The following is a 24668-nucleotide window of genomic DNA, read 5'->3' as shown; positions in this document are numbered from 1 at the left end:
CATCACAGTTTTCTTCAGATTGCTATTATTGGGCGTCTTGGATTTCGGACGCCAACGAATTTCCCAGTAGCCCTGGCATTTGACAGGCTGAATAATGCATGATCAGTCTTTATCTGTGCAATTTAACTTGCATAGGGCAGTTGAAGAAAACAAGTCGGTGCTTTATGCTGGCAATTTGCATTTTCTTGGGAAAATTGGACTTGATTTATGACTTCAATTCCAGAAAACTTAAAATAGACAAAATTGTTGTCAAAGTTGGTTTCTCATGGTGAAATTCTGTCATTTGCTGGCTGAATTAGTAGTAGGTTGCATGCTGGGAGTCATTATATCTTTTCGGAATTCATTTAAATTACCATGGAAACATTCATATTGCATGTTTACATATTACAAGACTTCATGAATTCAATTAAAAAATCTGCATTGGAGTTAAAACTGTTTCAGTAATGCCTGCCTTGAATAATATTATTATGATAATTATCCTGTGGAAACTAAATTTGAGGACTAATATTACAAGATGCTGTTATGCCTTCTATTTATTTATTGAGTAACAAAACTGTCTTGCACTATTTGAAATAAGCCTGTGTAATATTAGTTGCATTATTTCCTCAATAAATTGAGTAAAAGTTAATTTTTTACTCTAACGTCTGAGACTATTTAGAGAGATATTATTATTGAGGCCTAAATATGGTAAAATGTTGTTTTGGGTTGCCAGACTGACCATATATTTTCACATTGACTGTATTTTGTTACTACTATACATTAATTTGCAGCCTTTTTCCCATACAGGTTTTTTCTTGAAGTTGTTCCACCATTTGAGTTTTTTTTAGTTTGTCAATTATTTGTAATGCTATTCCTGATTTAAGGTTTTACGTAAGATTTTAATTTGAAAAGAAATGTGATATTTTGAAGAAGAAAAAAAACCAAGAAGGAAACCCCAGACATTTAATGATCTTAAAAAATTGGTAAACTAATATTTTGCCATCTGAGGTTCAAATTTGCAAACTAATTGAATAGGGAACATTTGCAATATGTTACCAATCAACTGTACAAAAATTATAATAATGTACCTAGACCACAGTTACTTAAAATTGTACACAAAGATGTTGAGCTGTTCTATATGTTTGCAGGGGAATCATCTCAGCCAACAGTGTTCAAGGCGAAAGGTGAACCAGTCAATTCAGGGGCAGCAACTCCTGACCTCTCTGGTAGAACCAGTCACAGGCTTCTAAAAGACCCCTCTGGATTGGTCAAGGACGGAATTAACTCCCTTGCATCAGGAAATGATCTTCAGGCGGAGGAGGTGGAAAAGATGGGCAGCGTTCTGCCCACCATGTGGCTAGGAGCACAGAGTGGCAGGTGTGGTTTAGCACATATCTTAATATGATTATTAGTTGTTACAAATTTGTTTTTAAATCAACTGGCTTCCATTACATCTATAGGTTAATAACATGTCACACCCCCATTTAGTTACTTTAAGTTTTAGCTGAATTTTTCTTTGAGGCAATGCAAAAATGTCTGTGCTGATGGTCAAATTCTGTTTCAAAATCAGCTCTGAATTGTTTAAACTTACATGATTCAAATTGCGGATTTCTGAATATATTTTTTTTATCTCCTAGCCAAAAAGCCCCAAACAATTTGTTGTTTTTTTCTCCTCTTTTTTCTACTCATAACAAATGGTACAGATATGTATGGATGCAATCTTAGGCTCTCAAGATGCTTCAAACCCTGAAATCCCCTCGACCTTCAGCGTGAAGTTCAGGGATTTTTCCTTTTTTTTCTATTCTCACCACTGCTAATTTATCTTGATGTTTTCTGAACTACTTCTATCATTTTCAATGAGCAGATATTCTATATATGGAAAGGATGTTTTGCATATTATCATTAGTGTTATAGAGATATTTCTTCAATAAGTTCTTTTTTGGTACCAGTATCAGTAATTTGCACTTTGAGCAGATGGATCATAACAGTGTGCTAATTTACATTTATTCACAATTTCTGAAAATTGTGTTTTCTGTTTGAACTTGAATGAATAATGAGGGTTTTAGGTTTTGTATTTCAATATCGCTTTCATGTTTTTGTATATGTGAAAGTGGCTATAAATAAAATAACAGATTTCAATTGAAATTAATGAAATCTTAATTCCCAGTTCAATTTCTAAATTTATTTTGCTTTTTTTAGCCTCATTGCCAGAAGCACTAATATTGCACTTGAAAATATATGAGAAACATGTAACGGTTTTGAAAACCATTTACTTGATTTGATCCATTAAATTAGATACTACATATAACTTCTGGGAGAATGAGAGTGAGAGTATAAGTGTCTCGCAGCCTCTCACTCAATAGGTTGTGGGTTCGATCACCACCAGGGGTACTTTCTCATGGCCTCTCAGAAAAGTACACAGTACTGGTTTCTGCCCAGGAAACAGACTTGAGAAAATATACATATCTTCTTTCAGCTTTTAGCTGTCTAGTATAAACTAAACATCTCGTAAAGGAAAAATCCATTACATAATTCAATGAATTGACTATTTTTAATATTTAAATGTTGGTTGATGAAAACTATCTATAAGTGTTTCATAAGCTAGTTTATAATATAAACTAAGGCCATCCATAACTAAAGTTGTTGGCAGTGACCTTTTGGACTAAAAAACAAACTATGATTCAAACGATTTGTTTAATAATACATTCCCTAGCTTACTGCTAAGTTGTAACTTCATCTTAAAGAAAATTTGAACTTAATCTATCTTACCTCTGAAAAAAGTCTTAGTTATGCCAGTGAAAGCAAAGCATTTTCGCTTGGCTATTCTCAAAGAATAATGTTCAGAGGCCGTATTCATAAACCGTATTAACTCATTTCCTAACTTAAATCAATTTCTTAAAATGTTTCTAGTCAAATAAATAAATGTGTAAGACTAAATGTTTTTAACATTTTGATTTTCAATAAGGTCAATAAAATTAATGTGTTTCATAAACTATTAAGTTTCGGTATCATATGACGAATGAGATACTTAAGTTAGGAAATTACTACAGATGCTTTATGAAAACCAGTCCTGGTATATTCAAAGCTAATTTGCGTGAGGGTAAAGGTGACAGCAGTGTTTAGCAAAAACCGTGGCCATATTCAATGCCACCCAAGTTTTTCATATAAAACTTATTCACAGTGACAATATGCATGTAAAATTATAATTATTACACATAGTTATTTTAAGGCCCTTGAAAATATTTGTAAAGTAACGGCCCTTGATGTACAGAGAAAAAAATGGAACTGCTTTGGTATCTGATTGTGGTGTTCTTGTTTTAGATGTTACCTTCATTCCCATTGGTCTGTTTCAGCCTGTATGTTCACTCATCTGTGTCACAGTGGAGAAGATGTCTGCACTCCGTAAAACTGAGGGACTCTATTCTCAATATTGTGTAAGTAGTTTAAAATGGTGACAGAAATAATTGGCGTGGTCTGCACGTGGTAAAATTGGGGGACCCTTCTCAATATTGTGTAAGTAGTAAAAATGATTGCAGAAAAATTTGGCGTGGTCTGCACTCCGTTAAGTTGAGGGACTCTAATCTCAATATTGTGTAAGTTGTAAAAATGGTGAAAAATATTGCATGATCGCAGTACTGTTTATTGTTTGAAGATAAACTGTATTGTTTTAAAAACTTATAAACGATCATGCTTTGTTTTCTTGATTAAAATGGTCCACAATGTTTTTGAAAAATTTAGTACTAGTTTCTGTCAATATATTTTTTATTTTTTATATAAATTTACTCTTACAATTAGGATAAGTATTTGATTTTGAATTTTAAAACATGAGAGCTTGATTGTGTAAGAGTCAGGTTACACTGCAGTTAAATTTGTTTAAAGTTTAATATTACTTCAATCTCAAACTCAAAATGCTGTAGATCTAAAATATTAGTACTATGAATAGAAACAAATTTGATATGAAATTATAAATAATGAAAATATGTTATATTTGCATCCATGTTATTTTCTATTGTTTATCTCTTCAGCCATGTGAAAGGCCGTGTTCTGGTTGCGTTGGCTGATGGGACAGTTGCAATATTCCACAGACACCCAGGTAACTCACAACGCATCAGATTAGTCATTAAAACTATGACCCTATCTTATGAACGCTCAAGGTTCAACATTACAGTGAGTCTTTGAAGTCCAATGCTCCTAAAGTTGGGCACAAGCTCAAAGATAGTCCAATGACTTCAGTTTTCAGTTTTATTAACAATTAATCTTCATAATCTTCATTTGTAGCTTATCTGGTTTCATTTTCTCAAAAAATCTTCAGCGTTAATTGCTTGAGTATCTTATTTCATATACAGTCAAACCTGTATTAAGTGGCCACCCATGGGAAATGATCAAAGTGGCTGCTTAAGACAGGTGGCCACTTAATACAGGTTTGAAATTTCCGCCACTTTAGCTATATTCAGAGATGGAATATGTATCTTAACCACCACCTCACACCACAATCAGTTATATCTGTATCAATATTATCAAAGAAGGTTGAATACAAATACATTTGTATAGATAAAATAACTTTATTTCAAATTTATAAATAAAATACATTAGTTAAATGTCGATACAAGGCATAAACAAAACACACCAAATATCAGTCTACATATGTACACAACTACATGCACGTACACATGTTTGAGTTCATTTTTTAAAGTAGTCCGTACAGTATATAAATGTTGATGCAAAGCATAAACAAAACACACCACAGATCAGTCTATCAGTCTACACATTTACACAACTACATGTACATACACATTTTCGTTAACTTTTTCCGATCTTTCGCAGTCAAATTCCTTGGGAACACTTCTTGCATTACGGCCGTTTTCTAATAACTTTATACACTCGAAACATTCTTTTAGAGTCAAACACTTTCGATTAGTCTTATTTCCAGCCATAATCAACGTTTATCAAGAACAATGCATTGTAAATATCTGTTCATAGAAATTTAAATCCATGCACTTTGAAAAATAATATTAAAGTGAATAAAAATCGTAACTCGTTTCAGGCCTTAGAATGACAATGCAAACTGTGATTTCATCATAACCAATGTTTTTTGTCGGTATTTAATAAATAACTTCGTAATTATTTATTTTTCTTATTAATTGTGTCATTAATTGTGTCAATTCTGATCAAAACATTCGCCGACGTGTTATAAACATGATTTCTCGATGAGTAAACACGCATGGCAATCGTGTGATGCAATATTCATTTTCATTGGATGACGGAGATACCCGAGGCTGTCGTTCTTTTCTGTAAACTTCTATACGCAATTAAAGCTGTGTATTGGAAAAGTTTATAAGCGGAAGTGTCAGTGACAAGGGATTAGTGGCCGCTAATTAGTGTTTATATGGCTTCATGGGGACAAAAATTAGTGGCCGTGGCCGCGTTAGACAGTTGGCCGCTTAATGCACGTACATTATATAGTAAAAACGTACGGGTGGGATTTGGAGTGGCCCGTTAAGGCAGGTGGCCATTTAAAGCAGGTGACCGTTTAACCAGGTTTGACTGTAGCAACATTACTCACTTAAATATGATTTTACAAAATAAAAAGTATTTCATCTGATATATCACAAATATCATATCTTATTAAAGCCTCAAAACTCAATTAAATGCGAATATTACACAATTTCTACCAAATGAAAAAAAAAGGTGTGCTGAGCTTGACCCTGTCATAAAGGACTTCATATGTTTCGAGAAATGGGGGCCTGTTTTTCACAGAAAAAAAATTGTGGTATGGTCATAGCTGGTATGTTATTGTCAGTACTGGCGTCGTGCACAAGCTTTAACCTTGGCAGTTACTCAAAAACTATTCAAGACATGATATTCGCATGAAACCTAGTACACATGTTATCAGTGCCCTACAATGTGCCCATGTATATAAAGGCCCATAACTCTGGCTTTTATCAATTTTGAGGTTTCCACCCCCTACCCCCACCCACACCTTATTTTCACTGAATAAAACAGACTAGCAGTGGCCTTCACTCCTTCCTGCTCTTGTTCAATTTTGTCCTTGAATTGTTATTGAATGTCTGAAAAGAAAATAGTTACAGTAATTAATTCCACTACCTTTAGTTTATGTGGACACAGTTTGAAATACTTATAAAATGTCTCGTAAAGTGCCTAGCTGAGTTCATAAATGTCATTTCTCTGCATTAAGTTGTTTTTCTTGGAAAACGTAGGCAATGTTTTATGTTTATTGCATATACTTGGGGAGATTTCAATGAGTAGCTTTCAAAACAATTTTATTTCTATTCTTTATATGTGAAGCCATGAAAGTATAAATATAGCAGCTGCCACAAGGAAGATATTAAAGAACTTGATATAGCATTTTAATTTCTTCCTGTCTTTAAGCCATAATGAGGACATTTTGATCATTTACTCATACTTTTATTATGTAGAACTACCATTGTTCTGATAAGGAAAAGGTCTCCAGAGCAAAATGTTTTCGTACACGGTGGTCTGGTTTTGGGACCAATTTGAAGGTCACATGAAACTTTGAAGAGACAATGGGCCGATTGTTCAGAACTTTGTTAAAGTTAACAACGTTATTAACGTCATCTTTGTTAACTTTCAAATCAATATTGCTCTGTATGTTTCACTGAAACACTTATGATTTGCAGAATTGCTCACAAGAGTTGAGACATCTGTTTCAGCTGCACTTGTTTTATTATGTCTCCCCCTCTCTGGGGGAGACATATTGTTTTTGCCCTGTCCGTCAGTCCGGTAGTCCGTCAGTCCGTACGTCACACTTCGTTTCCGATCGATAACTGGAAAACCGCATGACCTAGGATCACCAAACTTGGTAGGGAGGTTGGTCGTGATGTGTAGAGGATCCCTATTGTTTTTGGGGTCACTAGGTCAAAGGTCAAGGTCGCGGCGACCCCCAATGTAAAAAACATTTCTGCTCAAAATCTTGAGAACGGTTTGACCTAGGTTCACCAAACTTGGTAGGGAGGTTGGTCATGAGGTGTAGAAGATCCCTATTGTTTTTGGGGTCACTAGGTCAAAGGTCAAGGTCGCGGCGACCCCCAATGTAAAAAACGTTTCCGCTCAATATCTTGAGAACGGTTTGACCTAGGTTCACCAAACTTGGTAGGGAGGTTGGTCATGAGGTGTAGAAGATCCCTATTGTTTTTGGGGTCACTAGGTCAAAGGTCAAGGTCGCGGCGACCCCCAATGTAAAAAAACATTTCCGCTCAATATCTTGAGAATGGTTTGACCTAGGTTCACCAAACTTGGTAGGGAGGTTGATCATGAGGTTTAGAAAACTCCTATATTTTGGGGGGTCACAAGGTCAAAGGTCAACGTCGCTGTGACCTCTAATGTAAAAAAATATTTCCGTGCAATATCAGGAGAATGCTTTGTTCGTTTCCGATCGATAACTGGAAAACCGCATGACCTAGGATCACCAAACTTGGTAGGGAGGTTGGTCGTGAGGTGTAGAGGATCCCTATTGTTTTTGGGGTCACTAGGTCAAAGGTCAAGGTCGCGGCGACCCCCAATATAAAAAACATTTCTGCTCAAAATCTTGAGAACGGTTTGACCTAGGTTCACCAAACTTGGTAGGGAGGTTGGTCGTGAGGTGTAGAGGATCCCTATTGTTTTTGGGGTCACTAGGTCAAAGGTCAAGGTCGCGGCGACCCCCAATATAAAAAACATTTCTGCTCAAAATCTTGAGAACGGTTTGACCTAGGTTCACCAAACTTGGTAGGGAGGTTGGTCATGATTTGTAGAAGATCCCTATTGTTTTTGGGGTCACTAGGTCAAAGGTCAAGGTCGCGGCGACCCCCAATGTAAAAAACATTTCCGCTCAATATCTTGAGAATGGTTTGACCTAGGTTCACCAAACTTGGTAGGGAGGAAGTACAAATTTCATGTCCATCATTGATTATTTCTCACCTACGACCACACAATGGGGGAGACATGCGCTTTTTCAAAAAAGCAATCTCTAGTTTTAATATAACTTTTAAAAATTAACAACATTGTCTTTTATCCCGTTGTTAACTTTAACAAAGTTGTGAACAATCAGACATGTTTTCATGTATAATAAGATCCCTACCCCCTCCAATGACATTATTAGCCCAACAACTGGCCCCTTAAATTGATCTTATAAGTCATACTAATGACTGTTATATATCAGAGATTGTATATAGCTAGCAAATTTGAAACATGATCAAAGACCTTGCCATGAATATATTCCGAGTTCTGTGGCTATCTAAGGCCTAGTCAAACACCAACTATCCTTGTACAAATGCACTCACTATCCTCTCTGTTCCACCCCAGCTGGTCAGTGGGACCTGGAAAACTACCACCTGCTGGACCTTGGCAAGCCCCACCACTCCATCCGGTGTATGACTGTGATCGCGAACAAGCATGTCTGGTGTGGATACAGAAACAAGGTCCACGTTGTTGATCCACAGAACATGTCAATAGCGGTATGTTTTTAAATAAACTTTTATGAACTAATGTATCTTCTTGCAGCAAACAATTTTTAGCGCCTCTGTTTTACAATGAAAGCAAAGTTGTGGTACAGTCGAAACCCGCAGGCTCTATATAGCTCGACTCGATTACCTTGTTGGCTCCAACTCGATGTTAACGACGGATTTTTTTAACTCCATCTAAGAATTAACACTTTGCTTGATATTCAGGAGACTCGAAGAGTTTCGGCTAGTCCCTGGGAGAAAGAGCCAACAAGTTTCAACTGTATTACAATAATAGCCTTAGTGTATATGTTGTCAGTGTCATTGTGCAAAACCTGTAACCTTGGCCATAGCTCCAAAACAGTTCAAGATATTCAAAAGAAACTTGGTATTCATGTTGCCAGAGACAATATACATTTGTGCAGCAAGGCCCGTAACCCTGGCTTAAATGACTCATCAAGTTTGGCTTCTTGTTTGACTAAAAATTAAAGAAAAAAAGAGCATTGGGGTTCATTCTGCATCACTCTTGTTATTCATCTCCTTGTCAAGTTTTCAGTTTTATTGAAAGTTATTCCTCATTTGTAGCTTGTCTGTTTTTCATAGAAAAAAAGATGGTATTCACATGTTACCAGTGAGGCATATGAATGTGTGTAGCATGGCCCTGAATTCTGGTATCCACTTGCTGTGATCTTGTTTTTCATCTTCTAATGAAGTAATAAATGTTCATTAATTATGTTGCCAGCATTCAGCAGTACTGTCCCTCAGCACTATCAGTGCTTTGATTCATCTTCTAATGAAGTAATAAATGTTCATTAAGAGTAACATTTAAACCCTATTGTAGAATATAAATGCTGTTTCTATTGAAGATGGCTTTAAACTAGAACATTGCATTATATTTTATGAAAGCACTATTTAAAAAGTATATTTAGACATTTTCTTGATTTAAACATTTCCTATTTCACTAAATCAACAGTATGACAAATTCAGTGGAATTTATTTCTTGGAGACAGCCTTGCATGGTTTTCTGGCTCTAGGGACCTACAAAAATAGCTTCTCATGCATAATTCATACCTAAACTGTATGATAAAAACCCCCGGCTGCCAGTTTGAGTTGGGCCAGTACCATTTTCTAATATTGGTTTGCAGCCCAACGAGGATATAATCTGTTTCAAGAAAACATAAACTGTACAGAATTGTCGAGACATTTAGGGAAGATGATAATAGCGCCAAATTGGACATATGTTTTTTTGTTAATGGTAAAATTCAATGGTCATTTTCATACGAGGTCAAAGTAAGCCCAAACCCTTGAAAAATGCACATGTAAAATGACTATTGTGCTTGTTAAGAGCTATGCTTTTAAAAAATATGGTTTGTTACAATTTTTAAAGCCAAACATTTACATTGATTAAGATTATGTTACTACAGTTGACAAATAATGAGGCTCATCAATCAGTTAAAGATGTTCTATTACTCCCAAATAAGATTTTACACATTTAATATAACTGTTCTAATATACCAAAAAGGATGAACAAATGTGGAAAACAATGGTGCTTATGAAGGAAACCCAGTTTTATTTGAAAGAAATGTGCAGAAAACACGGTATGCCTGAAACCTAATGAGGCGATAGTAGATCGCAGTAAATATTTTAGCATTCACCAATCATTTAATATTTTTGCGTTTCCAGCTATTAAATACACGGTTATTATGTTGTTATCAGTAATTCAGATTTTCTATAAATGCATTATTTAGTAAGTAGTTTAGGGTTCATCACTCAAAATTTATGTTTGATAAATTGATATGTATGTGTATGTATTGATTGTGAATAAAAGTGTCACTTTAAACAAAGCATGGTTGCAATCCCATTTACCGTATTATATCATGTATAGGACGCTAGCATAGATAGGACGCAGGCAAAAAAATAGTTGAAAAAAAAAACGGGTAAAAACCCTTAATATATAAGATAGGACCCAGCGGAAAAATGTCAAAATCGGAGCCGAAAAATTGAGGTTGGTAAAGTATTTATAACATATATTGAAGTAAAACAAAAATGTATATAAGGCATATTGCGATAACTGTCTTGTGTATTTCGATAATTATCTTCATATTTCGGTAATTTAGTGTACACAACAATGATATAAGTCTTGACATTTTGAGAACATTCACGCATATTATAAGACTTATACAAATGCTGTAATAGTCCCGACATGCCTTCTGACTGACAGTCAACCGTTGCAACCGTTGCAATAGTTTCGACATGCCTTCTGAATGACAGTCAACCGTTGCAACCGTTGCAAAACTGTGTATCGTCAAAACTGATGATTGTTTTGATAAGGCTTGTCGCTCCGCGGAATAAAGCATGTCAGGCATAATTAATGCGTGTCGGTAATTACCCTTGCCAGCGGAAGGCATGACGGGTAAAGTGCGAACAAACAACCATACGGTATTACCATCGCAATAGTTTGTTCTATTGATGTTTTTCTAATGATAGACAGCGGGTGTTTTTCACACCTTCGCACATTTGAAAAGATTTGATAGTGACAATAATGCTACTTTGCGTTATGCACATTCCTTCATTAATTTTTTAAAACAGTAACATACAACAAAATGTTTTGTAAAATATCGAAACATTAAAATCATGAACAACGATTAATTGATATTACCTCCTTTCCCGATTTTCCGTTGCCGTTATAACTCAATCCAGTTAAATGCTGACTCACATCGAGTTTTTGTGAGTAGCGTCCCTTTTGTAAAAAAGTAAACACTCATGTTTGTTTTCAATTTATTTCTCAATAAATCATTTTAAAGTAAACATTCAATATATTTCTGCGTGTGTTAACTTGCGTGATTTTACCTATGTCAGTTTTTCTCTTCGGTGACGCAGTACAGATACTTACCATTACCGCGTTCTTCCCCGGTCCGATATTTTCGACCTGAAATGGACTTGGAAAAAAAACAGATGAAATTATAATAGCATAGAAAGGACGCAGGCAATTTTTAAGACGAGAATTGGGGGTAAAAAAGTGCGTCCTATGCATGAAATAATACGGCAGTACCAAAGTAGTTTGTTCCACATGATACATAGAAGTATACGCCAAATTGCTGATGGCGACAGTTAAGGTTTCTTTGATGTGTGAAGTCGATAGACAGTCAATAGATGTGCCACTTGATCTAAAATTCACTGGCTGGATTAGTGCTGATTAAAAGCCATAATCATTGAATGCTTCAAAAACTTAAAACACTAAGTTCATTTGCTAATGGTAGTATCTGAATTCATTATGATAAAGGGATCTATTGCCTTTACAGAAGCATTTATTTTTGATAGTCGTTCCTTGAAATAGCAATGTTTGTGTGACTATGATTGTGATTTAAATATTGTCTTTCTATTGACATAAGATTTTTGATACCCATCTAAGGGTGAAGGGGCTTGGGCTTGTTATTTTTAGGGTCTTTGTCGTATCCTCAAAAAAGTAGGATCGTCACAGGAGACATCAAATTGATAGAAAAATTCAACTGACCGTTTTCAACTTCAACTACGGTAATACTGGCAATGTTTTATTCACACAAATATATATCAAAGGGTATTTGACAATATCACTTTATGACTAAGATCTTTCATGAAACAGAAGGCTGGTTTTGCATTTTATTGCCAAAGAAAAAAAAACAGACAAGCATAAGAATCTGCTATATAGTTATCTTGCCTTTCATCATTATCTCCCTTTGCAGAAGAGTTTTGATGCCCACCCACGAAAGGAGAGTCAGGTGCGTCAGTTGGCATGGGTTGGTGACGGGGTGTGGGTCTCGATACGCCTTGATAGCACCTTGCGTCTGTACCACGCCTACACGTACCAGCATCTACAGGACGTGGATATCGAACCATATGTCAGCAAGATGCTTGGTAAGAGCAGCAAATTGCATACTGCGTTAAATCTGACTTAGAAAAGGACATAACCTATGTTTCAATGTCATCAACATATCAAAAAGTTGAGCCGATAAGTTTGTGTAGAATTAAAATTATTCTTCTTCTCCCTGAAAACATTAATATTCATGTTGAAGAGCAAGAAATTGACCCACATTTAATATGCAGATTTTTGATTTTTAGCATTTTTTTTTTTTTAGAATAATAATGAAGTATTGTGAAAGCCTTGGTGCTTTTGTAGTCAGTATTATCATCGGAATGTTGCTAGAGACAATATGAAGTTTTACAACAAGGCCCATAAGTCTGGCTTTAATATGTATTGAATTACCGTATGCCCCTTCTTCAACTGATCAAAAACAGACAACCAATGGTGTCCGCTCTGCAGCGCTTTTGTTTTATTTAGGGAATATTGATTGATCTTGAGTGGAAGCTTTGGAACAAACGGTGAAGAGTTCAGATGTGTAGGAAAAATCACCAAGGCAGAAGACTAATGAATTTTTTATGAACTCTGGTAAATTGTTTTAGTGCAGAATTGCACCTTTTTGGAAATCCACTGATTGAAACTGTGTTTTCCTATTTCTGTTTCTCATTTTATAGCAAATGCTCACATCAGTTCTGTCTGTATAATTTAAAAATAGGTTTCAAAGATTCATTTCATTTATATCAATTGAGTGATTTTTTTTTGATTTTTTTTTTTATCTAATGAGATGGCATTATTTTTCAAATCTGATAACATTTATATTTCATAAATCAGTATCCAGCTGTCATTATTTCTAATCAGGTGAATTGGTAGGATGAAACAGAGGCTGGGGCTGTAAGCAAAGTGTCTGCCACACTCCAGGCCCTTTTAATTTGGTTAACTAAAATTACTTAAGATTGGACCATATTACTCGAAAAACAATATAAATGTAGCTCAGCTTTTAATTCAGCTCCTACTAAACCTTTAGTTTGAATTTCCATCGGAAAGCAGAAAATTAACACAATTTGGTAGACAATCCTAAAATCGTTTCCAAATATAGAAGCTTAATTGCATAAATATAAATGTACATCAGATTGTCCCAGGACCAAAATAAGTGCTCTCATTGTCATGAAAAGGATGTGTCCATTTCACTTAATATTTATAGCAATTGCTAAGAGGGTCAAACACACTAAAGGCACACAATGTAGTTTGATTCCAGATTCCCTTAAAAATATTGTGGTCAATTTCTTGTCTCTTTATTAGACTTTTTGTGTCTGGAAGGGTTCTTGACATACGTGCCATATCTCCCAGCAGGGGGAAAAATCCCCCGGAATTCTGACCAATCCCCTTGTCTACCGCCTGGGAATCCATATCCCCTGGATTTTTTTATTTTTTTTAAACCATCTCAAGGTTGACAGTGGAAAGCATCCATAATATAATGAGTACAAAATTCCATGATGACTTGGCCCATAAATTACTGTAATTAGAATGTGTTTCTGTATTTATTATTATATCATAAATGTAGATATTGCACTAAATTTCGCTGCAAAAATCCCCTGGTGTAATATCAAAATCCCCTGGAATTCAGACCTAAATCCCCCGGGAAGCCTCTCAGAAATATGGTATGTATGGTTCTTGAGTAAAATTGCATTTAACCCTGTATGGATGATATACATTTGAACCAGTCTATCATGGAAGGTAGAAGTAAAACTATTCCAGCCTCACTTGTTATTTATGCATTGAAAATGGAAAAACCCGCGGGAAGATAAAGCCAACATTCTTTGATTGCTAATACTATTAATAGACTATATTCTCCCATACTGCATTGTAATTTTCGTGCCCCATATTTCATGCAAATGATAGTCATGGAATCATAAATTGAGAGATCTATAAAATGAAAAATCTGAATTATGTTTACAATTTTCGTGGTTTAGTCCAAATTAATCAGCAAAAAAAGTAAATTTATAAAAGTAAATTTATATTTAATAAATATTAGGTTCCCCTTTAAAGTAATGTTGTTTAATGTGAAAGAGGATTATTAAGAAAGGCTATCTTGTAATGTATACATGTGACTTGATACTTTTCAGGAACTGGAAAATTGGGCTTCTCGTTTGTACGGATAACGTCAATGTTGGTGTCGTGTAACCGTCTCTGGATCGGAACAGGAAACGGCGTGATTATTTCCGTGCCACTCTCCGAGAGTGAGTTGACCGAGTTTCTAAAATAGACCAGTCAAAGTGACTTTTATATGGGGTTTATTAACGACCTCATGTGATAACTCAATAAGTTTATTTATAGAGCAGTAATTGAGTCTTTGCATTAAACTATCCGATTTTATGTGAATTTCGGATCCCAGGGTCCATGATTATGAAAAGTCCAAAGTCAGAATCTTGACTGACTCTGGGAGAACTTTTATTAAATTACTTTTCTAATTAATTTCATCCGTTTATGAAATTTGAATAAAAATAAATCTTTGAAATAGAAATAAAATTGACCAATGATTTGCTAGAAGAAAATTTAAAATGAAATGAAGAATTGCTATGTTGAGCCTGGGATTAGATTTGAGATTGTTCATAAACATGATCCTTGGTACCCAACATTATTTTGGTATCATTTAAAAGGGTTTAACGAGAAGAGAGAGAAAATGTAAATTTACCCCCCCCCCAAAAAAAAATGTAACAAACAATCTCTTTTTAGCCTTGAAAAAGCAATAAAGGCTATTTGATATCCAATTTCAGTTGAAGTAAAGAACAAAAATTTAAATTGTCATATCTGTGTCCATAATGTGTTTTCGGTCATGTACTCATATATTTAATATACAAGTTATTAGGAAGCATGACCTTTTCAAATATGGGATCAAAAGGCATCAAAATTTAATATTATTCCCAATGGCTTCATAAACGAACAAGATTATTTGAGCATCAGACACTTCAGGTATTTTATGATGACAGTATTATTAAATCTAATACTGTCTGGGTATTTTCGAAGACATAAAAGTAATGGTATATTTGTACTGTCATATAGCCTTGGTGTCTACGTTGTTGTCATTAGCATTTTCAGTATATTTAAGTTTCTTGTTATTATTAAATCGATAATTCTGTCACTAAATATCAAGATATTTGCTTGGCTATTGATTAACATGTTTACATTGATAAAACAAAAATGTGTAGCAAGTCCAGTCAAAAAGATAATTATTTCGTTTATAACAGTGTTTTTTTCAAACTGGTGCTGGGGCCTTTCTTGTTTGGAATAATGCATCTAAAATTGGGATTTCCAATTTTTTCTAGAAATGATCAAAAGTACTTCAAAAAATAAAGGAAAAAAGATGAAAGAATGTGATGCAATTTCTTTTTGTAGGAAAACACGAGTTCTTTCATATCAAAATTGTTTGAAGGTCCATGTTTAATGAAATAATTATATTTGTATTCCAAACACAAATTGGAAATATTATTTTTATTTTGAGGATTAAAGCATATGTTTAAGCAATGGGAATCAAGGGACTGAACTTCAGCCCCAATTGGTCCAAAAAAACACTATATAATAAGATTATTTCACTTTAGACAACAAGCAAGCGGTATCCATGGGTTCATCGATGCATCGTCCCGGTGGGTTGGTACGCGTGTACACCGACTCTAAGACGGACAGTGTAACGCCAGCCTCGTTCATTCCCTACTGCACCATGGCCCAGGCCCAGCTCTCATTCCACGGACATAGAGACGCTGTCAAGTTCTTTGTGGCTGTTCCCGGTAAGACTCGTACACTATGTCTGTAAAGGACCCTGTGTATGTCTAATATGTGGTTTCATTCCATTCATCTTTTGTTGTATTCCGTCTGACAGTATGGTTTTAGTTGTACAACATCAAACTTTGCAACAAATCGTTAATTTTCCTAATTTATACACGTAGTTAATTGCTTGGTAAGTAGTCAATAAGGGAGTTCAATTTCCTTAGTAATAGTAATAATAAGTAGATTCATTTATAGGATTTGGTATCATAATACATACAATCACAGAAGAGAAACTGTGCCTGATACGAAATTTGTCTGAAATAGCATCAAGCCTTTTAATGATTACATGATCGTGTTTACCTCAGCTATTTGAGAAATATTAAAATGAAGTTAAACAGAGAGATAGTGCCTCAAAGCTTGTGACAATTTTTCAGAATTAAAATTAAATCCTTTAGAAAATTATATTTGTAAGGGTTTCTTACGTATTGGAAATTAATTTGTTTCCATTCCCAAGCTATTTTCTTCCATTTAATAGCTATACTCCCAGCAATTTATTCAATAAGATTGAATGTAACTTAATTGAAAATTAGCCTTGGCCTTAGCCTCCTTTTTTGCCCTTAACAATCCATTCAAACAGACATTATTGAATGTATTTTAATCCCTCATTATTTATTCAGTACACATGTCAGCTAACAATTACCTTGAGTATTTCCTGATAATTTGTTTTTTCAAAGAACTTCTTGTAAATATTTAGTTTGCATTTTTGTGTTTTTAACTTTAGATTTAAAAATAATATATTTATAGGCAAAAAGAACGTTATTTTGAGATTATCATCTGGACTTTCAGAAAATATTTCTGTGGATGAATATTTATATATTTTTTAGAGGAAAATTTTCAACTACTGTTTAATAGACTCAAATACATTAATTGATTAAAAAATGATTTGATGAAAAATTTAATATGTAAGACGAAAGGAACATACTTTAAGATTGTTATCTCGACTTTAAAAAACATAATTCTGAGTACATTAAATAAAATGTAATGAGAATCTGAAAGGTATTTTTTCTGGCCTATTACACTGGGTCTTATATTGAGGATCTTGGCCAGACAGTAAAGATTACACAGACATACCAGGAACAAGCTGTATACCTCATTAGTAAAGAAAATCATCTGTTTAGTGTATGCAAGAACTTGTCAATTATTCAGCTTGTTTGAACGACAAGGTCGTTTAGTGTTCATCAAAGCTCATCTCTACACCAATGACATTGCCAACATATCTGTTTATAGCGCAACTATAATTCAATATTGCACATTGGTGCGGGCATTTTGGAATAAATGTAGAGTGCTTCGCAATATTGGGGCGGGCATTTAGGAATAAATGTAGAGTGCTTCGTTTGTATGAGATTGATGATACCTTCCAGAATGGGATTAATGATAGACATTATATTAGGAAAGGCTTATGCAATATGAAGTAAATCAAAACATAAGAAATAACTTAAGCAATACGATATTATTCTTTAATACTTACACCTCAACTTCTATTCCTTAAATGAACTGCCTTACGACAATTGTGAATATTTTCTGATTAACGCAACATCTTCCGATAATTGTTCGTATTGCGAATCATCGAATGTTAATATACATGTAAATTGAAAAGTGTTTACCTTGTTGTTGTTTGTTTTATCATGAATTGCTCTTATTTAGTGGGTTATACAGCAGTTTGCTCATGTTTGCTGGCTTGTATTGAAACATTCACACGCAAATAGTAAGTTTTATTATTTAATTTTGCTGTAATAAACAATCACGGCCAGACTATAAATTTCACAATAACTATTATTTGGGAATATTTATTATAAAAGTTGCAAACCATAACGTCTTTTGAAGGTGAAAAATTATCTATTCTTTTACGAAATCTGCCTTGACTGGGAAAGAAGCAAATCTCTTTTTGCAACTATGAAGAGAATTCGGTCACAAATTAATAGATCACAAAGACATTAAGCGTTATTGGACAAGCAAACATAGTTTGCGGAGGATGTAAATTGGACATAAAATGGACAGCGTTTCCGACAAAGTCTGTGGAATCTGTGAAGAACTGCGCGAAAACTTCTATTGGCAGATAATGGTTCAATTCAAGAGGAGAAAGCAAAAGGCTTCTATCTGCATCTTTATATAATGTAATTTAGAAAATTGTCGCAATCACTCCTAGAATTGACCACTGGTCAATAACATTTGAATGCGAGATCAGGCCCCCCTGTCTATTCAGCGAGACAAATTTGGTTGTGCTTATAAGAGATAATGTCAAGTACGTAAGAAGTGTAATTTTCAAGTTAATGCGGCAGGAGAGATAATTTTTCTCACATATTTAACCAAACTGACAAAATTTTACAATTAATGATATACTTGTACCTTCAGTTTATTGCCAGATGATGATAAATAAAAAATCATTGTAATAACAATAATGAAATCAACTTCTGTTGGAACATTGATTCTGTGATGAAATAACTGTACCTATATATATAACTTTTCTGGTACTCAGAACAATGCCACTTAATTTGCCTGTGTGTGTGTAAGCTCATTTATACTCGCACTCACGGGCCTTGCCCATATGGCATCATTGCTCCAATAAGATTGTATGTCATTTTAGGTTTTTGGAGCATAGTTTATAGACAGAATGTAACCTTGATTAGAGCTACCCTGGTTCTTAACATTCCAGTGTATAGCACTGTCACTCGGGACCCCATTTCACATCCCTCCACTAGACCATTATCCGCCACAACCCACATTGCCTGGGTAACCAGTCTATATTATCCGCCACAACCCACATTGCCTGGGTAACCAGTCTATATTATCCGCCACAACCCACATTGCCTGGGTAACCAGTCTATATTTATTAAGTATTACTCTTTTGAATACTATGCGCAAATTGCCTGCAGAAATCCCATACAGTACTCATGAATAATTAATGAGATGAAACCTGGGCGTTTGACTGGATACCTGAAATGGACAACTCAAGCAATACCTAAATAGGCAAGAGCTATGGCTGATTATGAATATTCATACATTAACAAGTTTCGGTAGCATATTTTTCAACGGTATATTCTGTAGAGTAAAATAGCATGGGTTCTACAACTATACAGGTACTTCTGATCGACAACATTATGTCTTGACAAGTGTTAAGGGCCCATCACACCTAGCCAAATTGTTACGCTATACCAAAGCACAAATTTGGCGATTTTTTGGGATCGTATTAGTATGGCAACACAACTGTATCACATTGCTAAGAACAGTAGTACATCATCAGAACATCAGCGAAACATTAATGGCAGGCCACGTCTTACACTCTAAACAAGGGAGATAAAATTCAAGTTTTATTGAAAGCTTTATGACTTTTCTACTTTGTTAGGTTTATTTTTTTGCTTGACATTTCGAAAACAATAAAAAGCCTATTTTTAGCCCTTTTACACAGCTTTTGTCTTGAACTCCTCGTACTATTATCTATTTTTTTCAGAATTTTTAGTAATAGGATTTCCAGGTTGTTATCAACCCTGCTAAAATTGGCTGGGAAAAAATAAGTCCTGTTGTGATCTTCTAGGTAATTATCTTGAAATTATTGCAAGGTGAAATTGTTTTTTTGCATGCAAATGTGATTTTCCCATTAGTCTTGCAAGAGGAAATTATAAGAAAAGTGCCAAGGGAATTTATTCGTTAGTTAAACATCACAGCCTGGATATGTTTAAATCATTAGAAAAGCAAAGGTTTCAAACAAGATCTGCATAGTTATAACTACATACTTGAATGTAACATAAAGCCGCATTAACTAGAATATTTGATTTAACTGGATAATACAAGTCATAAAATAATTAAAAGACCTCTTTGAATCAATTTTCGATGAGCTCTTCATATGATTTAGATAAAGCTCTTTAATGGTTTGTGGCTATTATTATATAATTATTGGTAGCAGTTTGTTGCACACACTAATTGAATAAAGAGAGTGCTTCAAATCCATTGATTTAATAATCATTCTTATCTAAATCATTAAAAGCTTTTAAATTGACCTGATTTGGAGATGAACTCTTGGAGAGCTCTACAAATGATTTGGATAGAGCTCTAACATTTGAATAATGCTTTTATTAATTCAATCTGATGAAATTGGTTAGGTCTCCAAACAATTAATACATGTTTACAAATATTTTAGTTAATGAAGATTTTAGCATTTCATAATTATATGCTATTTTATGACCTTTAAAGTGACTCGCTCATGTTTTTGGACCAAAAATTAGTTTTCCTAGTAATGCATCTGAAAACACCTATTTTATCATTATTTTATTCCATGATATTGAAATTGCAGAAAACAATACAGTTATAGCTTAAAAAAGTTAAAAGTTTGATTTTAGTGGGGTTCGAACCCATGCCGGTAAAGACAAGAAAAATTAGAAAACAGCCGGCTTGTTCTCACGGCCAACGGGACTTTAACAAAAGTGGTTGATATGTTGACCTGTTAAGGATACATTGATAACATCACATGAGAATGTCAATCAACCAATCACACTACACTGATGCACAGCCATAATTAATTTTCAATCGCGTTATAAACGCTAATGAAAACTGTGGTCTTCAAAGACGATATTTGAGCATATATCAAATTTGCTGAAGGGTTCCAGCTTTTGGTATTTTTGTTTTAACATTCCTCATGATTTGCCACACTATATCTCGTAATTTATAAAAACGAAGTGCATTTTACAAACCAGGAGCAATAACTTTAATTCTTTTACTTCATAAGTATAAAGAAAATAAACATTTTTTTAATTCAATTAAATGCCAACCTTGGAACTAGCTGATTGGAAGAAATTCCAGTGTCTAGGATGTTTTAGTTAAATATTTATGCCTTCAACTAACTGACTAGACTGATTGTTGAAAATAGTAACTTGTGCTCCTGAAAATCATTTGTTATGGAAATTGACGAGTCTATTGGGCATTTCTAAAACTTTCTTCAGTCTTTATAACTGATCACATGAGGATGAACACAATCAGTTTATGTCTCTTTCCAACGTTTGATCTTACTCAATTATAATCCATTTAAATCACTCTTGAATTAAACAGAGTTCTAGGTTAGCTTATAGAATTATTTTCCAGTCTGTTTCCTATGAAAGGTTACAGGATCTTGGGTAGACACCAGTACTGGTGTCCATTTTTAGAAGCCATGAGGAAGTTACCCTGGTGCGGATTGAACCCAAAATCTCTTGGGTGAAAATGGGACACCTCTAGATCTACCACTAAACCACTATCACCCTGGTTTGGATCTAACCCACAACCTTTTGGGAGAGAGGCAGACACCTATACCACTAGACAATTCTTGACCGCCTTATTACTAAATCTTTCAAAAAAAATGTGTCACACTTCAATACATAACCAGTAGAATAATATAACCTGTATAAAGACGTCAAAGTACACAAACAAAATCTCTCGTTGGGTGTAAAACTGTTGACTGGTTTGGCAACATCGTTTCCCCTGGGAGGATTTCTTTAAATAGAAATGACAATGACAGAAAACTACAAACATTTTTTAATCGTGGTTGTGTCATTGACAAAAGAACTCACCAGTTCTTCTACAGGCTACCCATCTCTTTTTCTAATACCATAATTGTCCCAATAGTTATGTAAGGGGCTTGTGGAATTACCCCCACACCCCAACCACCATACATGCTGATTATGCACCAAAAGGCGATTTGCACTTGCTGGAAATGAACGTTACTATATAGTCTAAGAAAAAAATTGGTTTGTTGGGTGCATTATTTTTTCTATCATTTTCACCTTTAAATTAAAAGCATTATCATGTTACTTGGCAATCATAAGGTGGAATTATGATCCATTATGTCTAGTTAGACAGAATATTTGTCTACAAATGAACTTGTTAAGCTATTCCCAAGCTGTACAGAAAAATTAATTAACTTGCGTACAAGATATGATGCCAATATAATTTACTGATTAGCTAGCATGACTTAGTTCGCCTTTTTTTCCTATTTTTTTATATCAGCGGTGAAAACAACATTACACTTCTGTTAGGGATGGTTTATTAAAAATTGTTGGAAAAAACATATTGCGATATATCACGATATTTACATCGTATATCACAATGTAATAAGTTTATAATTGTATACATAACTATTTGTCTTTGACTAACATGGACTTTTAACCAAAAAAAATGTCACACAATCATACACCATACTAGACTATGTTCAACATTTCAAAACACAATATTTACACCTCAACTTCCATCCCTTCAATGAATTAACAGCCTTTCGGCGATTGGGAATATTTTCTAATGAAAGCAACATCTTCGGATATGTTCTGATACCGAATCATTGCATATTAATATAAAAAGTCTACTATTGTTTGTATAATTGTGTCAGTAGGTCAAAAAAATGTTTTAAACCATGTTGAAAAGTTTTAATTTATGATTTGTTAAATGTATTGTTGTCATTAGCTTTTCAATTTTACGTTAAAAAGTAATTTTATTTTGGGCATACATGTGAACTCTACCGGTGGTAGGTAAAATATACCAATTTTGAGACCCTTCTTTCGCCATACCGCTTTGCTGTCGAAATCTACCGATATTTAAAGCTCTTTTAAAAAAACTCATAATTATATCAAATTGGCCTTATATTTTTTTTTTAAAAACTCAAAATTCTATCAACCATGCTAAAATACCATATTAATCTGTCACTTTAAAGAACATAGTGCAATAAACAACTTGTCAAATCTGTCGAGATCCTTGCAAAGTTACCAGTACTCCAACCTGTTTTGCCAGTCTGATTTGATTTTTTAGCATCTCTTCTGTTTTTCAATCAAAAACACTGACATTTGACAAGTTTTTTTAAACCATGACATATTTTCCGAAAATCTAAAAATTGTAACAAATATCAAGTTTGATAATATAATTATGAAAAATGGCATGACAAGATTCATAAAATTTAAAAGAAATAATATGACTCAGCAACATAAATATGTTCTTCACTTCGTCCTGCAGTTATTGATATTACAACCTTAAATTTGCACTTAGCATGACATTGTGGTTGTCAGAATTCCCTTAAATCGGTCTTAGATATGTCAGAAAATGCTCCTGAAATAGTCCCAGGGTGCATGAATATTTGTTTTGGTATTCATTTATGTAAAAGTTGAAGTGAACATTACAATTAAAAAAGCATTTTCGTGGGATTAACAAAGTACTGAAAGCAAACATTCTTTTCCTCATAGCCTTATATAGCAGGATAACCACCTCTTGGGACAATGTTTCTATCCCCGATGACACTGTTCCAGCGAATGTATTGATGTTTTTTATTTCGCTTCCCATGGTGATGGCAGCTTATGTGTTTACGAGACACAGGGCATCTTCGGACACGAAAGCCTTAATGATTCGCGGCAAGATTCAGACATCATCATCCTGTATTTTTATTAATTATTTCGATGAAAAAAAAAGACCTATAAATGCGAAAGAGGAACATTGTTAGCCAAGGAAATATTGACAATATTTAGATGACCGTTAATCATGTTTGAAGATGTTCGTGCTGTATGAAAGAAGAAATTATTTTGTTTTTGCAGATATCTAAGTTAATTGAGAAGTATTGATAAAGAAAATTAAAAAAAAAAAGAAACAGTAAACAAGGTTGAAATTCATCGTCTCAAATAATGACAAAAAGTGTACAAAATTTTGCTTTAGATAATTTGCCGTAATTGTTATGTTATTCATTTTCAGGGTTTTTTTTAGAACAATTTTCAAAATTGGAAGCAATGGACACTAACAACTTTCTTATTAAGCTATCTGACTTCCTTCTTCTTACTAATGAACTGAGTCAGTGTATTAATAAAATGACATTCAGAACGTCAATTTGTAACGAAGAGACAGCTAGTCAATTTGTTACGCCCAAAGCGGAAACAGAAAGTTTTTGGCACTAATATATTTGAAACCATGCCATCTATATGAGCGAAATTTAAAGTTTATTAAGGACTTAATTTGTTTGTTGATGTAAAAGCAATGCTTTGGTGGGCGGTTATAATGAGCCTGCATGTAGTTAGCTCATGGCGATACGGCAAAGAATATGCCAAATTGCTGATGACTTCAGTCGATCCCTGAACTCGATTGATGGGCTGTAGATGTTGCACTAAATGTGAAATTCACTTGTCAGATTTTGGCAGACTGAAAGCCCTGATCAATGCATCAAATATTGAAATGCAAAGCTTGTTTGCAAAGAGTAGTATTAAATGTTGAAATAAAAAAGCCAGCTCCAAATCAAATTTGATTGAGGATTATAATTTATTCTAAAGTTTTCATAAGCTATCAGCTATCTACGTACTTCTTCAAGGAACTTGCATATTTAATGTTGGCATAGGTTTCTTTTAAACTTTGTTGAGATTGAATTATTGTATTTTATGAATATGTTGAAATTAAGTTTATGTATAATATGAACTATCACCAACGACAACTGGAATATAAGCATTTAAACGTAATTTTTGTGTCGCTTGAAAAGACGACATATAGGGGTTACTTTTGTCTGCGGCGGCGTCGGCGGCGTCCGCGTCCCATTTTCACTTGTCCGGGGTATATCTCCTAAACTATTAGTGGTATCAACTTGA

The 24668-nt window shown here is 34.2% G+C and overlaps 1 protein-coding gene across 15 annotated transcripts in view; it reads left to right on the top strand.

Annotated features, from left to right (window-relative positions):
- Window positions 1–24668, top strand: part of LOC128227845 (C-Jun-amino-terminal kinase-interacting protein 4-like) — a 95677-nt gene that overhangs the window by 49402 nt on the left and 21607 nt on the right. For all 15 annotated transcript variants that reach the window (XM_052938736.1, XM_052938741.1, XM_052938738.1 and 12 more), the window contains 7 exons: window positions 1128–1356; window positions 3333–3413; window positions 4005–4072; window positions 8302–8453; window positions 12161–12332; window positions 14400–14513; window positions 15873–16058. In XM_052938736.1, the coding sequence (XP_052794696.1) occupies window positions 1128–1356; window positions 3333–3413; window positions 4005–4072; window positions 8302–8453; window positions 12161–12332; window positions 14400–14513; window positions 15873–16058 (1002 nt within the window). The remainder of the gene's footprint in view (window positions 1–1127; window positions 1357–3332; window positions 3414–4004; window positions 4073–8301; window positions 8454–12160; window positions 12333–14399; window positions 14514–15872; window positions 16059–24668) is intronic.

Source organism: Mya arenaria, chromosome 3 (assembly GCF_026914265.1).
Source record: "Mya arenaria isolate MELC-2E11 chromosome 3, ASM2691426v1".
NCBI classification, from domain to species: domain Eukaryota; kingdom Metazoa; phylum Mollusca; class Bivalvia; order Myida; family Myidae; genus Mya; species Mya arenaria.
Note: the sequence above shows the minus strand (reverse complement) of the source record. Positions and strands in the feature narration are given on the sequence as shown.